The 16,115-nt window shown below is 35.2% G+C and overlaps 1 protein-coding gene across 1 annotated transcript in view; it reads right to left on the bottom strand.

Moving 5' to 3' along the window:
* galnt18a (UDP-N-acetyl-alpha-D-galactosamine:polypeptide N-acetylgalactosaminyltransferase 18a) overlaps nt 1-16,115 on the bottom strand; it is a 47,850-nt gene that overhangs the window by 19,077 nt on the left and 12,658 nt on the right. Inside the window, exons 2-4 of the mRNA XM_079603269.1 lie at nt 4,538-4,730; nt 3,707-3,873; nt 1,477-1,660 (exon numbers count right to left, since the gene is read on the bottom strand). Coding sequence (XP_079459395.1) covers nt 1,477-1,660; nt 3,707-3,873; nt 4,538-4,730 — 544 coding nt within the window. The remainder of the gene's footprint in view (nt 1-1,476; nt 1,661-3,706; nt 3,874-4,537; nt 4,731-16,115) is intronic.

Genomic DNA, 16,115 nt, shown 5'->3' with positions numbered 1-16,115 from the left:
GTTGTGAAGACAGGCATTAGCGCTGCATTTGGACTCGGAAAATAGCCTCAGGCGAGCTAAAAGTTGTACTACCACTCTATAAAAACCACATCGAACCCCAGAGAAACTTCCAGATGCATCCATGGACTGATGGAACGCAGCATGAATTTTGAGTAGGAATAAGCTGACATCCATAAGATACACTTTGGACAGCATCTAAGCCTTTTAAGAGGTTTTTTTCCCCGACATGTTGCACTGAGAATAATTAACAGGTATGCGAGTTGACAGCTGTGCCTAGAACAGTAATTGCAGTCGACAGGCACTTCTGCTAATATTCCTGGCCTCACACCCACAGGGAACTCACACCGCACAGGAAGAACAGCATTTCCATCCACATGTATATAGTTAGTCTCCATCTACATTTTAATAGTTACACTGACTTAACGTGATTTGTTAAGCAAGCAATTATTTGAATTCACTCGTATTGGGGGTCAAAGGAGCAATGAAGGTCACAGGTTACAACGCTCTATACAAATAATGATCAAAAACAATCCCTATCTGAATTCTCAGCATGAAAATGCCAGCACGACTAGATTTTAAATTAAACTGCATGTCTATGAATTTTCTTTGCAGAAATAGTTTTTTATTATTATTTGGAGGATGGATTGATTTTCTATTTGTTTGAATGCCAAACAGAGAATGGCATTCTCAGAAAACTGCAAATAGTTTTGTTGCAAAACTTTATGAATATGTTGTGCTTTCAAGCGGTTTAGTCATATCAGACTGGGTACAAATAGGCAGTAACAGAAAACTGGACGTGAAAATGAGATTCATTCAGAACCTTTGGGCCTATTTCATGAAACACATGCAAATTGTTCAGTGTAAATTAGTCCTAAAATTTCCATAATAATAGTTTTATGAACAATTTTCACCGATTATAATTTTGTTTAGCATTTTCTACATTTTTGTTCATAGCCCACATCCTACTATAACTCTACGTGCCAACATATGTGTATCATTAAAATATTTAAATCAAGATAAATCATAATATGCTAAGTAATAGTGTTTGCTCAATGTTTTGGTCTAAATCAGTTTTACTGAACCATTTTGGTCAGCAGATAAAAGTTGTGTACAATATAAGGAAATGTACATTTCAAATACTTTAAAAATCAAATCCTTCAATTCAGTCATACTACTTTTATTCCATAAGTGGTGATAAAATTACACCTGGTCCGTTAACCAAGATATAAAATTTTAACCAACAACATGAAGATAAAATAATTTAAAAAATAATATATATATTATACAGTATATATATAAAAATAAAATAAATGTAAATTGTTTATAACTTTTATATTATATGAACTCTCAATAATCATATTTTGAATACATAAAAATTTTAGACAGAAAAAAGAAAAAAGAAAAGAAGAAAAAACTTTTTAGCATTTTCATGCTCAGTTCTGGCAGAAAATAACCTAAAAATCAAGTTTCACTGACCATCCGATGTTGAACTCCACGTGAGCATCAAACAGGGCCACGATGGGGGCAGTCGCAGCTCTCCAGCCACTGACCCGAGAGCGAATCAAGCCCTCCTGTTTCTCATGCCGGACCACTTTAATGAAGTCGGGACGCTGCTGGTTGGTCTCATCCACAAACCTCTGCAGGTTTTCCGACAGTTCAGCTTTGAGTCAATGGAAGGGAAAGAGGGATTAGTTGAAAACTCTGCAATATAAACACTCATGCCTTAGGTTTACTAAATCACCCTTGTGGCCTCCAAGAAGGTTTCAGTCCTCGCGAGAAATGAAGCGGGAGACCCTAGTGACACGTGCACCTGACTTTTATTACATTCTAATCAAAATTCGTTTATATAGACTCCCCCATCGACCTCTCAGGGAATTACGCACATGTACTGAAGCGCTGCAAACATCAGAAACTAATATTTGCCAGGGGTCTGTGATATTTGGAGTCTTCACCGCTGTCTGCTGGTGATTACTCCCCTCCCATCTGTCTCCTGTGCTGTTTGTTTTTATTAGAGAGAAAGCCATCATCCTGTCTCACCATGGCAACCAGATTGTGTGACGTGGGGCCACTGCCAATCTGTGAGAGAATGAAATGTCCAAACCTCTGTACCTCACGTTAACCCCCCTGCCCCCTCGCTATACCCCACGCACGCAGAGTAAAAGGTCACTGTAGCATAACCACTGGGAAGTCATTATTCTGGAAAAACCAAATACTCTAGAGGTGACTGGGAGCAAATAACAAGCTTTACTTTCTGATGTGCCTGAGATAAACCCACCTCAGTAGTGTACTTTACCCCACAACAAAGCAGTTATCTTCAGAAAATAATCATTCTTAAGGCAGCAGTCTACACCAGGGCTTTTCAAACATTTTAATGCGAAGGAAAAACAAATCATTGATCCCCTTGCTAAAATATAAAAGCATATATATTTATATATATATATACATACTGTATACATAATATATATACTATATATACATATACTGTATATATATATATATATATATATATACATACATACATACTGTATACATATATACTATATATATATATATATATATATATATATATATAGTATAAGTATAGTATAAGTACAGTATATATAGTATAAGTATACAGACCCTTTTATACTGTGTGTGAAAAATAATCAGTTTAATACTATATGTAGATATCAATTTTTTTAAATACTTAATTGTTTTCACCTTTACCAATATATATATATATATATATACACTGTAATATAAAATACAATCTGTATAATTATGTTTTAATAATTTTGTATTGACACCTGGTGTTTAATATATTAACCTTTAATACATTGACAGTGCATCTTATATTTAATAATATTATAATATTAAAATATTACCTGTAAAATATTAATATTATTAACATTAATTATTATTAATATCTTTAAAACTTAAAAATAATATTTTTACTTTTAGGTCACTGTATCATATTTATTTTATTATACAATATTAAAATAAGATCTCTGAAATATAATTTATTATTGACAATTGGCATTTATTATTAATACATTTATTATTTATTATTATTTATTTTATTGGTTGACAGAATATCTTTTTCCATCACTATTAATGTGAACAGAAAAATATTTGTACAACAAATGTATTTGCTAAAGCAGCTTTACAGAAAATGTGCAAGTAAAAAGTAAAATTGTATGTCACAATATGTAAGGAGATACATATGTAAATACATAATTTTTTCAGAAGGGAAGCTATGCATTTTTATGTATACAAACCCATTTATACTGTATGTAATACTGTATATAATGTCCTTGCATTCATAAAAGCTACTTAAATGTCCTAATCAAACTAAGGCCTGTCTGTGAAACTAGGCCATAATATGCAAATTGGCACACTGCCTAAGTAGATTTCTCTTTAAATAAAGATTTTACTTGATTAAACTGGTTGCTTCAAGACCAGAACATTCGTGAGAGAAAAGTCTCGCTTCAGACGCCAAAGCATAAAACATTTAGATGTGCAGCATACTGGATACATGTACATCTGCTGCCCATAATCCCCAAGTCTTATCATGTTACAGACCTCAGATATCCTTTCCACATGAATCCACATTCATATGCATAATTCATCTTAATCTGTCATACTAGAATCAATCCCCCACTGAAGGAGTCCCTGTATGCCTTTAGCAAATCAAAAAAGCAGTGCTGGGGCAGCAACAGGCCCTCACCGTTGTTGCTGTTGTCATCCACGAGGATTATCTCCTTGAGCAAGTGATAGGGCGTCCGATGGATCACCGAATGAACGGAACGCAGGATGACCGACAGCGCCTCATTCATAAAGATGAAGATGATGCTGACTTGGGGTAGACTGGAGGGGTATGAGATGTTTCTGCACCTGCAGGAGGGAAAAAACAGACATAAATAGAGGATCACACATCTGGAAGAGAAGTCTTTCCGTGATTAAATCTCTCACTTTTTCTTGGTTATGCCTTTAATAGCACTGGTAGCAATTGAGAACAGAATTGAATTTCAGTTTGAAGAGTCTAAAAGGGGATGATGTATTTTGACTTATATTTTTAGTTTTAAATTTGAAAGTACAAGACTGTTTTGATTTTATACGACCATTTTACATAGGTGGTATAAATAGTTACATAACCAGAGGTGTTTAATTAAAAGTTTGACGCTTTGAAAGATAAGGTCTGGGCAACATTTACTATTGCGTCAAATAAATCCACAACTATATAGGTGCAAAATTATAAAAACGTGTTTTTAGCTAAATTAAATAATTGGCTTTTATATTGTACATACAGTCAAATTCTCGCAAAAATTGAGTTACCACGAGAAACCTCGTGTTGGCTCCCAAAAGTTTGGAGTTTTGTGAGAGGACACAAAAGCATTGAAATATTGCTTTTTTTCTCCCATCCCATATCCCCCCCCCCTTCTAAGTTATTTCTTTGTTTTGTTCACCTTGAACAAAATGATACAGGAAAATCAATGTTTGCAAAAGAACAAAGGGTGAGTGCATATACAGTATATGCTAATAAGAGTGATTCATTCACCCGTCTGGCCTGAGGTCTGGGATGGCTCTGTCTAGAGAAAGCCTGTCGCTGAGGTAGCTGTTGTAACCGTAGTACTGGAACTTCTTCAAGGCCACCTTGCGGCTCTCTGGGCCGAGGTCATGACCCCAGCGTGCAAAAAGAGAGTCTGAGAGGGACATGTCCACTGCGTCGTCTCCATCTTTTAAAGGTTTCTCTAGAAATTCAGACAAAAAGAACAGTGTTAGCAGTGTAAGCCCAAAGGCTTCAACATTAACTCATGTTCACTCATGCTGAGTTTGTTTGTAATATCAAATAATGTACAAATTGCATATAATTTATAAACTACAATAACAATTTATTTAAAAACAATAACAATATTATTAATTTTCAACATTTTATGTTTTAATATTTGTATTACTTTATTAGAATTAGTTTTATTATTGCTCTTGCTGTTAAATAATAATACAATTATTATTATTTATAAATAAATAATTGTTTTTATTTAATTATAATAATTTAAATGTTTTACTAATCATAAGTATTCTTATTATTAATCATACATATTTAAATATTAGTTTTTTATATAAATATTAAAAGTATTATTATTATTCAATAACAACAGTAATAATAATAATATACATTTTAATAACAACTGAAATAAAATTAATAATTGACTTTTAATCATAATAATAATTATTATTATTATTATTATGAATGCATAAATATTAACAATGCCATAAACAATACAATCTAATATGATTAAAGGGCACCTATTATGGGATTTTGAAATGTACCTTTCATGTAGTGTGTAACATAGATCTAAGTGAACAAAAACATCCTGCAAAGTTTGAAATATGAAAGTGCACCGTATATAAAGTTATTGTCTTTCAAAAGTAAGAGTCGACTCTCGACGTATACTATATGGAGTGCTATATGCAATGGCATAATTGAATACTACGGTATTATGGTATGATAACACCCTACTTTGGAATGGAAGACACAGCCAGTTGCAGTTTGGAAACTATTACCACGAAAAATTATGATTCCATTACTTCTGTAACTTCCATTCATCAATTTAGCGATCCCATCAAGGTCTTAAAGAAAGCTAATCCTTCTTGCAGAAGCTCTCCATCAAGCTGCATAGACAGCAAATATCTGCCTTCCACAACATCAAATTCAAAAACTAAGAAAATATGACAGGTTGTAGAACCATGACTGCTGAGTACATATGCAGAACAGAGGGAAAGAGTGGCAATGCTCAAAGAATGATGAAAGGCCAATGCAGGTAATTAAGGAATGCTAATTAACAGCAGAGATTAATTAATTACAGCCACTGCAAAGAGCTGGTCTGAGGAGACATTGCTTTCATGAACTATAAATGCTTTTTAAGGGGCTGTCGTGTAAATATTCCATTTTAGGCTGCCATTCCTTTACAGCATCCGAAATCATAAATAAATTAAATCCTTGATGATAATCTTTACACTTTTTTATAGCTTACCTTGTGACCATTATCTTTTTTTCAATTATTTTCAAACAGCATGCTAGGCTAGGCATGCAGCTTGAGAGTCACTTATACAGTAAAATAGAGCTTAGCCTCGTTCCAGATCTATTCAGCATAGTAGCCTGCATTCAAACAGGGCCGACAGAAAACAGGCCACAACGTTTTACTGGCTGGGGATCAAGCTGCAAGATGAATGACAGTATTTATGGTCCAAAAAGCCTCCATTATTGTGTTTAGAAGTTCAGTTCGTCTCAATGACCACACCGACGTGCAGAGTAAATACTCGAAATAGGCGTCCTCTGTCGTTGTGCTCGAAATGACTTTAGATTCAGACGATAATCTATGCGGTTTCAATGACACTGTTGTTTTGTATCATGCTAAGAAAAGAGGAGAGAGTCAAAATGCAGAACCTGACAGATCAGTGGGAGTAGGTTGAAAAGGATATTTTCTCCATGATGTGAATAAAAGGAAGAATACTTTAAAGTGTGCTTATAGCACCTACTGTGATATTCATTTTAGCCTTGTCTTCTGCACAGCAATGTGTGGAAATCAAACTGATAATAATTAAATACAGAAATGCTAAGCAACAAGTCAAATAAAGTTAGGGACTAACATGCTAAAATTAACTTAACCATTCATTTTCTTTAAATCATCACCTTTCTGACATTTTGTTCTTATTTTTGTTTGGAATAAATACAGGTTAAAAATGTATACTTGCGATAATCAAATTTTATGGATGGGTTCCAACTGGGCTAATTACCTATTATTCTATATTACATCACAATAGCTCCTCTAACCCAACAGACAAATCCCCTCTAGTTGCCTTTATATTATTATCATCATCATCATCATCATCAAATAAATACACATTTCTTCATCATCATACACACAGCGACACAATAATATAAAACATATAAAATAAATGCATAAAATAATTATAAAACATAAACAATCCTTCATATTAACATAATTTAAAAACATTTATAACTTTACAACCTCCTGCAGAAATGCCCAAAAATGTTTTTTTTAATGCAATGACCATTTTCAAACTACTTCATCAAAGCAGAATGAAATAAATTACCAATAAAAACATTGATTCTTGCCAAAGTAGTACTAAGATGGTCTTTACTCACCAAATATAGAGCTAATTATAATCAGGTCCACAAAAATAAATACATATTTTTCCACCATCATGCACTTTCCCCCTTTATATTAATTAATTTATTTATGATTTGACACCATATCAGCAGCAATGGCTATATTAATGGCAAAATCAACATTTCAATTCTAAAAAAACTATTATGATTACAATATATATTTAATAAATAAATATTTAAATGGCAACATGTAAAAGACATATAGCTTCGCAACGACCTCATGCAGTGACAAAAATACAATTGTTTTTAATGCAATAACCATTTTCAAACTACTGTTAAAAAAAGTTATTCAATGCAGTATGAAATTATTGACTAATAAAAATATTAATGCTTGCCGAAGAATACCATGGCTTTTCCTCAGCAAATAGAGCTAGTCCACAAAAACTATAAGCTCATTTTACAAGGTTGTTTGAAATCAATTATTATAATCCTTAACCGTTGTGCTCAGTAAAGTTGATGAGACAAACCCCTGCACTACATCAGCCCCTATTGTTACTAGATTAAGTTCTCACTGCTAAGTAAATTACTTTTTCATCTCTTTGGCGATCAACAAAATAAAAAACACTGGAAGCTATAGATTAAATATTTTAAAAAGGGTATAGCAGAGTCAGGTAGTATTTCCATTAAAGATATCTCTTTACTACCAAAACCTGGATTTCTTTTTATCTGTGGAACACAAGAGAATTTTTTGAAGGCCAATCTTTTCAATATAATGGAAAACAACGAGGACAGGGACTGTGAAGCTTCAAAATGACAAAAAAGCACCATTAAAGTTTCATAACAGTGGTGCACCACATTACAAGTCTTCCGAAGTCATACGCCATATAGCTTTGAGAGAATACATTATCCAATATTTTCCACGGAAGAAAGAAAGTCAAACAGGTTTGGAACGACATGTGGGAGAACTATTCCTTTAAAACACAGCTAGAAGAAAGGATTAATGTTGTGCGAGAAATATAGTAGGAAGGATCCAATCCAAAAGAAAGTGGTTTCTCCTTTTAAAATGCGAAAGCCTCGGGAGGGTTGCGTCACAACGGACGGCTAGCATTTCTGACCTCGCCTGTGGCATGCCGTCTGCCTGTCAGTGCCAGCTCTATGGAGCGAAAGTAAAACAAGACACCCAGCATGTAACCCAAACTATTGAAGAGCGCATGCAAACAGCCTGCAAATGCAGAAACATCATATGTTTCAATATCCTTCTGACATTTCGGAGAATCTCTTGAATCTCACAAATGAAGGGTTCACATGAGCGTGCATGTCACTTGTGGTTTGTGTCCATGTGTATTTTTCTGAAGAGGTCTGAGGATGACTGACTCACAGACCCAAGACGACATCGAAAGCCAAACTATGAGAACACTCACATGACCCTAATAGGTTACATAGCTGACCTAATGTTTTGCTGTCAGATCCATCTCTATAGGCCGATGAGACAACACAGCAGGACAAGAGCTCTGATTCCCGAAAAAACTATAATACAATACACACAATAAGCATATCACTGGAAAAACAATATATGGGTGTTTCTTCATCTACAGGCACTTTTATTTCCCAGAGATTGATTTTTATTAAAACTAACTGATTTTAACTTGAAGGTCACATTAAAACTGTCTGGGAAGCTTTATTCAATGCTTTCATAATTTTTTATGAAAAAAAACTTTTTTCAATTATTTATTTTCTAATCCATTTAATTTGTTAGTAGACAAATGAAATCAGTTAAACAAAGAGTGAAAAATGTGTTTATTTCAGAAAGTTCCCCATAGTTATACCCATAGAACACCCGTAATAAATAATGCATAATGTTTTCCACCTGAATCCCCTAAGATACATTAATTATGTGAAGATGCAACAATAGTTTTAACGCCCTGACGTCATTAACATGTTGGCCTGATGCTGCTGCTGTAGGAAAAGAAGTGCATGACTAAGAGGTAACAGGATACTCTACTTGATTAAATTAGCCAGTGGTGCACGGCTCTAAGTGAGGTGAGCACAGATACACAACAACGATTTTTTTCACATTGTCTAAAAAGTTGTTTTAATATATCGTGAATAAATGACGCCATACTACATACACAGTCCACGGTCTTGACAATTTCAAGCAGCAGCAATTTAGACCATCGGACAATGTAAACAGCTCTAAACACACTTCTGTTTATTGTTTGTGGCACCGCAGACCAATTCCTGTCACGTTATTATGCCAGTGCAAATATTTGGCACAGACACGATCATAAAACAGTGTTTTGCTTTCCTTCAATGCAGTGTACCTTAATCCAAATAGCTCTTTTTCAACACATCTGAAAGTCTCTCTTGCTGTTTTGCACAAATCTCAGTGCCGGATCGTCTCTCTGCACACTAACAGCGTCATTATACATTCAGGCCAGTCAAGAGCTGCTAGAAAAGCTTCACATTGCAGAACAAAATGACCAGATGCCCAAAGCCATTTCCACAAGCTGTACTACACCGCAAGAGCATCTGTAACAATGACAGATAGTGCTGTGAATGGCTCTGAAATGCTCCATCAATTCTGGTATTACTCGTTGCATAAGGGGTCTTTTACACAGCTTTCTTGGTTATATTATTCCATACACATCTATATATTATATAAAGCCTTAGTTATTCCACGACCATCATACCTTCAACATTATTAACGGATTTGTATATTTATATTACTTTTGTACTTTTTTATATTACTTATATTTCATGTCGGTACATGCATTTCCTCATAGGTTCAAAAGTTTGGAGTCAGTAAAATGTTTTTGAAAGAAGTCCATGTTCACCAAGGCTTCCAGCAACCATTACTCCAGTTTTCAGTGTCACATGATCTTTCAAATTAAAAAGTACAATAAAATACAAATCGTATACCTGCACAATGACAATGATAAGCTTGAATTGACTTTTTGGTCGATATGATCTGATCCATCATCGAGTCCATCGTGTAACTAGCTTAAAACCTTTTTTTTCGCGATGAAAATACTAACGTGCCTAAGATTTTTCCACAGTACTGTATATGCAGATTCCTGTGCTATCTAATATGTTCATGCCAGTTTGCGTTTCCTGGACTTCATAGACCGGTTATCTGGCTTCCTCCCTTTTCATTACACAGTTTTCAAAGTAGACTAATTATACTGATATGGGTTAGACCGACCTTATTCCCCTCAAAGCGATTATATTAAGCGCATATTTCAGATGAAAGACATCAGAAGTTAGTGAAATTCATGTTTCCGATATGTTTGTAATTAGTTACTTCTGCCTTTTCCAAAGAGCAAGAGTGAATCACATTTAATTTTTGATTTCATATGCATATTTCTTATACAATGGCCACTGGAATATTTTAGAGCTTCCCTTGCTGAATAATTCTTAAATACACAATTCTTCCATAATAATAATTAAACTAATGTCATTTCCAAGCAAAGTAGAAACCTGCATGGATTAATATATAATATTAGTGGTGTAACGATACCCACATGTCACGATTAGATACATATCACGATACTGAACTCATACTGAACTCACGATACGATATTATTGCGATACTCCAAGACATGGTGAAAGGTTAACAAAAAATGTACTGTTGATTAAAATGGTTAAATTTGGGGGTCTAAATTAATAGGCTTGGAGCTGGAAACCCAATGCAAAGGACAATGTTGACACCAGAATGAAAATATTCATGATTCTGAAGCTGAAAATACAGAATTATTTTAGACGAATTGCACTCTGTCACTGACAAGATATATTTAAAATAATGTAGGCCACTTTTTACTAACAAGATATTTGGCATTATCAGGACCCACAAATATTCCCCCATTGCATTATTATATATTATATTTAAAGGGGTCATGACATGTTTTTCTTTATTTTATTATTATGTTCCCTTAGGTGCAATTATAGTATTACTATAGTTTTTTTTTACAAAAAACTTTTAAAATGTAGTGATTTATGACCTTTTCCCACCCTGTTTCTCATCCTCTGATTCAAACAGTCTGTTTTGGGGGTGTTTCCCCTTTAAGAGTTCAGTGTTAACGCCCACTGTCATGATTGGCTAACGTCAGTGCCTATGCATCAATTATTAACGCCCCCAGCCAGAACATTTGCGGATTCAGCGTATTTGAAAAGTAGTTTAAAGTTTTAAATACATTACTTACAGTTTGCGTCGTCGTTGTTGAGCCCAGAATAGTTGGCACGGACTTATCTTTGAGCAACAGTTTTCTGGCAAAGGCAGCATCATTTTGGGATTTGTTCTCAAAACAGTCATCCTTCAAATGTATAGAACAAACGCTTAAACTAACACTGCCGTGACTGAGACGTCCGCAAAAAATAAAGTGCATCCATTTTTCCCTGACGACTGGATCTTTCGCAGCGTATTCAAAGATGTTGTTTGTCCACAGCCAGGAACAGCACATCTGCGGCATCGTAATTTCCCTGTACACAGACCCACTCGCTGTCCGTCGACTGAACACTTGTGAGGCGCGCAGCGCGACAATGATACGAAATGAGCGTAGTTGTCTTGCGCTTTAAGCGTAGTTGTCTTGTGCTGGAGGCGGTCTATATGCAAACGCTGGTACGTCACTTCGTACCGTGACGTCACTTCTTACCATGGATCCAGAACGAGCTGTATTTAGAGCTTGATTAAATAAATGATTCGTTTATAATGGGGAGGAAGTCTTAAGCTATGAAACTTGCAGGACGTTTTAATGGTACAAAGACCTCTTATATACCAAAAGATCAAGGCAAATTTGGTTTCTCATGTCATGACCCCTTTAACATTATGTAGTCTAATATCATACTACTGACTAACTTGAATTTTTTCTTACAGTGCATTTTTGTATTGCGATATATTGTGACACGATATATTGTTACAACAACAACCCTATAGAATATGCAATATTAGGTGTACACTTATAGTCATTTTAATCATTTAAATGCACCTGATCCATTCCAAATTCAGTTTATTTTTTTAAGATTAATATTTCCAGAAAAACTCGGAGATTTTTGGGGTCCGTGAGATTTTATTTTTAAAGAAATTAAAATTATTGTTTAGCAAGGATGCATTCAATTTATTTAGAGTGACAGTAAATACATTTATGATGTTAGGAAATATTTAGAAAATATATAGAAAACAGTGATTTTAAATGTCACAATATATTAGCCAACTGTTTTTACTGTACTTTTTGATCAATAAATACAGCCTTGGTGAGCATAAGAGACTGTAGGAGGACTAGAGAGGAAAAAGGAAGAAAAACAGTGGGGAAAAGGAGGCTTGGCCTTTAAAGCCAAGGTATTAATATCTATCTTCCCTGATCATTAATGTCAGACCATAACTGCCAAGCAGCATTTTTATTTATTCATTTTTCAAGAGTATAGGACATGAATCCCTTGAAGGTAGGATGGCTACAGGGCTAAATGTCCCAACCACCGTCATTAAACAATATTGTGTCCTGAGACAGGGCAACCCAAGACTACAGAATGGAGAAACAGAAGGTACGTGTCCTGACCGTTTAAACGCTCCATCTGCACACATTCGCCTTCCCCTCCATCACACTCTGAGCAGCTTATGGAACAGGACAGCTTGCTGGCAAACCCAGGAAATATATTTTATTCAATTTCTCTGAGAGTTTTTGCAGCCTTCAGGGGATGGTGACATAGAGAGCAAGTGAGGCTGGATTCGATGACCTGGCTCAGCCTGGAGCCAGAGCCGGTCCTGAGGAGAGCGATGCAGAGCGTGATCCGCCGTCCAGGCCGGCCATCTGTCCGACCACAAGAGAGGCAGAAAATGGGCCACCATTGAGCAATTGCATTGCTAAGTCATTTCAAGATGAGATAACTTCAATTAAAATGCAGCATTAATGCAATCAAATAATGGGCCTTAAGGGATATTTCACCCAAAAGTGTAAACTATGTTCATTCATCATTTTCTCACCCTAGAGTTGTTCCAAACCTGTATGAATTTCTTTCTTCTGCTGAACACAAAGGAAGATATTTTGAAGAATGTCAGTAACCAAACAGTTGATGGGCCCCATTGACTTCCATAGTATTTTTTTCCATACTCTTGAAGTCATTGGGGCCCTAGGCTTGTTTGGTTACAGACATTCTTTAATATGTCTTCCTTTGTGTTCATTAGAAGAAAGAAATTCATACAGGTTTGGAACAACTCTAGGGCGAGAAAATTATGACAGAATTTAAAATTTTCACCGTTTAGTATTAAACAACAGTGCTAAACAAGCAAAAAGCCTGCCATTTTTTATTCATTAACATTTATAAAATACTGACAAAACTTCAACTACACAATGTCATTTGAACAACCAGTCAGTACTACTGATTAAAATCTTACAGTTAGTTGACGTTGACGATATAGGTGTTTGACTCAACAGTTATTTGTTTAGGAATTGGACCAAAATTTTTACTGTATGTTTTTGATTCACTAAAAAGAACAGACTCAGAGTCATTTGTTCAAGAGTCAGACTACACAGGTTACACTATGTTTCGCAGTGTAGATTTAGTAGTGGTGTTGCGGCGACACTGAATACATAATATTTTAGTATGTAGTAATATCATCCACATCAGCAGAAGAAAACAAGTGGGAGAACTGTTGACATAATATTGTGACATAAAATTTGGTTTGCTCCATTTATTTTCTCAAAATACATGCCTTTGCAATATGTTCCTTTGCAACCAACGTTTCAGAAAATGTCTTCCAAAAATACAATGGACAGAAAACTGAAACCATCGTACAGTGACCCCCAATTAGGCATTGAATACAACTGACATCCTGCTCCTTCAATTCATTGAATCCAAATGTCTACCTCTCAAAACGTCAGGCCTAATCAGATCACATAAAACTGTTAAGAGCGCATAGGTGTTATATTCACAACAGTGGAAATGACCAAGCTGCTAAGTGAACCACTCACTGGTGATGAAAGCCATTTTGGCTGCTCTTCTCATTAATAGCAGTTATGTAAGCATCTGCTGGGTTAAAATGTCCTGCCGGCGCCATGACGACAGCAGATGAGACATCCAAGTTGACAGATCCTGTCGCCTTCTTTAAGGCACATTAAATACCCAACGGAAGCTACAAGACACATAAATTATTAGATCAGACAATGGCCGTGGATGTCCTGGCAACTAAATAATCAATGCATTTTTTATGATCTGCCGTGGGATATATTACACCCGAGTGCATGCTAAGTACCCCACTTGAGAGGCGCGTACCATTACGCAGCAACAAAGTCGGTTTCAATTGGCGTTACTATGAATATCCCATCTCCACAAATCTCAAGTGCTTCAGATGTTAGAAGCACTTGATGCCTCCAAGATGCCACTGATGTAACCGAAACGCAATGGTTTCAAACTTCACAGAGACACGTTTGAGCATGTGAATCATACATGTATGCCAAAGTAAGCCTTACTCAGAGAGACACAAACATTACAATCCAAACAGCCCCATTCTATCAGACTCTGATGATTTACAGTCATAGTCTGACAAGACAAGACCACAAATACTATAGAGACTTAAAAAAAGAGAGTTCTGAGAAATTCTGTCATTATTGCTCACCCTCATGTTATTTCAAACCTGTTTGACTTTCTTTCTTCAGTGGAACGCAGAACAAGCTGTTCTTGGAGTATTCATGACAATTACTGATGAAGGAATGATTCTTTGCCATCAGATATTCTCAATGAATCAGTCTGATTCAATCATTCAGTGAATGATCTGGTTATTGAGTTCAACTTAACACGACACAATGATCCGGTCGGAGCAGTAGTGAAGAATAATGACTTGGATTTCAGTATGTTCCTTACAGAAATGTTATTTGATGTTTGAAAACTTCAGTTTTTATTCATTGTGTGTGTGCATTAAAAATAAACAAGCACGGCCTTCCAAATTTCCACAGAAGAAAAAAGTTTTTTTTCAATCAACATTAAGGATCTGTTAAATGGTAACACGAAGTCATTGAGTTTTAAAACAGCATGAAGGAAAGTAAACTGGTTAGCTGACAAATTCAAAATGGGCTCATTGGAAAAATATTCTTCTACATTGTTGCAAAACTCCAAAAACGTACCTATATACAATTCACTGCCGTTTCCAGCTGAAATTAACACTAGTGGCAGTAAAACTTTCATTCCTTTTCACACAAATTATGATTAAAAAAGACTTTTCACGTAGTTCCTTACACTATTCTACGATGACCTCAAAATACTTTGACCATAACGATAGCGTAACGATAACTATTCGGTTATAAAACGACGATCCATCTTTTCCTCCAATTCTTTTATTAATAATAATTACTAAATTAATAATCACATATAGTTCTTTATGTTATTATATCTTTGTTATTAAAAATAAGAACAAAGATGCAAAAAACAAACAGCAGAACATATACAATATAAAGTAAAGCATTGAGATATTTTTTGTGGCTTATTGCGCTTTATAACATCCTGCACTTTGTTTTCACATTCATGCATGATCTTTTCGTAAACTTCTAAATGGAAACATCAGACAAAAGTAGAGTGGCCTAGTTTGTTTACAATAAAACAGCTCATTAATATGTATTATAGGCCTATTTAATACATTTTAATAAAATAAAGCTTTTGCTTTGATCACTATTGATTTGTAAACTAATACATTTTGACATCAGATTAAGATATTACCTGCTCCATGTTTGTTTTTTCTAACATAGTGTGGTAGTAAACTTACTCAGTAGCTCACGTGGTATAGCACTGCACTTGAGATGTGAAGTATCACTGCGGTCTGTGACAAGCGCTAGCTTGGCATCACGTACATTAGCCTCTTTAACTGGAGTGTGCTAACAGCCTTTCAAAGTCAAGCCGAAGCTGTCGAACGACACACAGCTGGGAGTTCAAGCAACCCTGCCGAGTGTGAAATTGGAGGCAGGTCTCACAATTATCAGTTCTTCGGGGTAATTAAAACATTTGAGTCACTGGCGATACC

The sequence above is a fragment of the Phoxinus phoxinus genome (assembly GCF_949152265.1).
Source record: "Phoxinus phoxinus genome assembly, chromosome: 25".
In the NCBI taxonomy this organism is placed as follows: Eukaryota; Metazoa; Chordata; class Actinopteri; order Cypriniformes; family Leuciscidae; genus Phoxinus; species Phoxinus phoxinus.
Note: the sequence above shows the minus strand (reverse complement) of the source record. Positions and strands in the feature narration are given on the sequence as shown.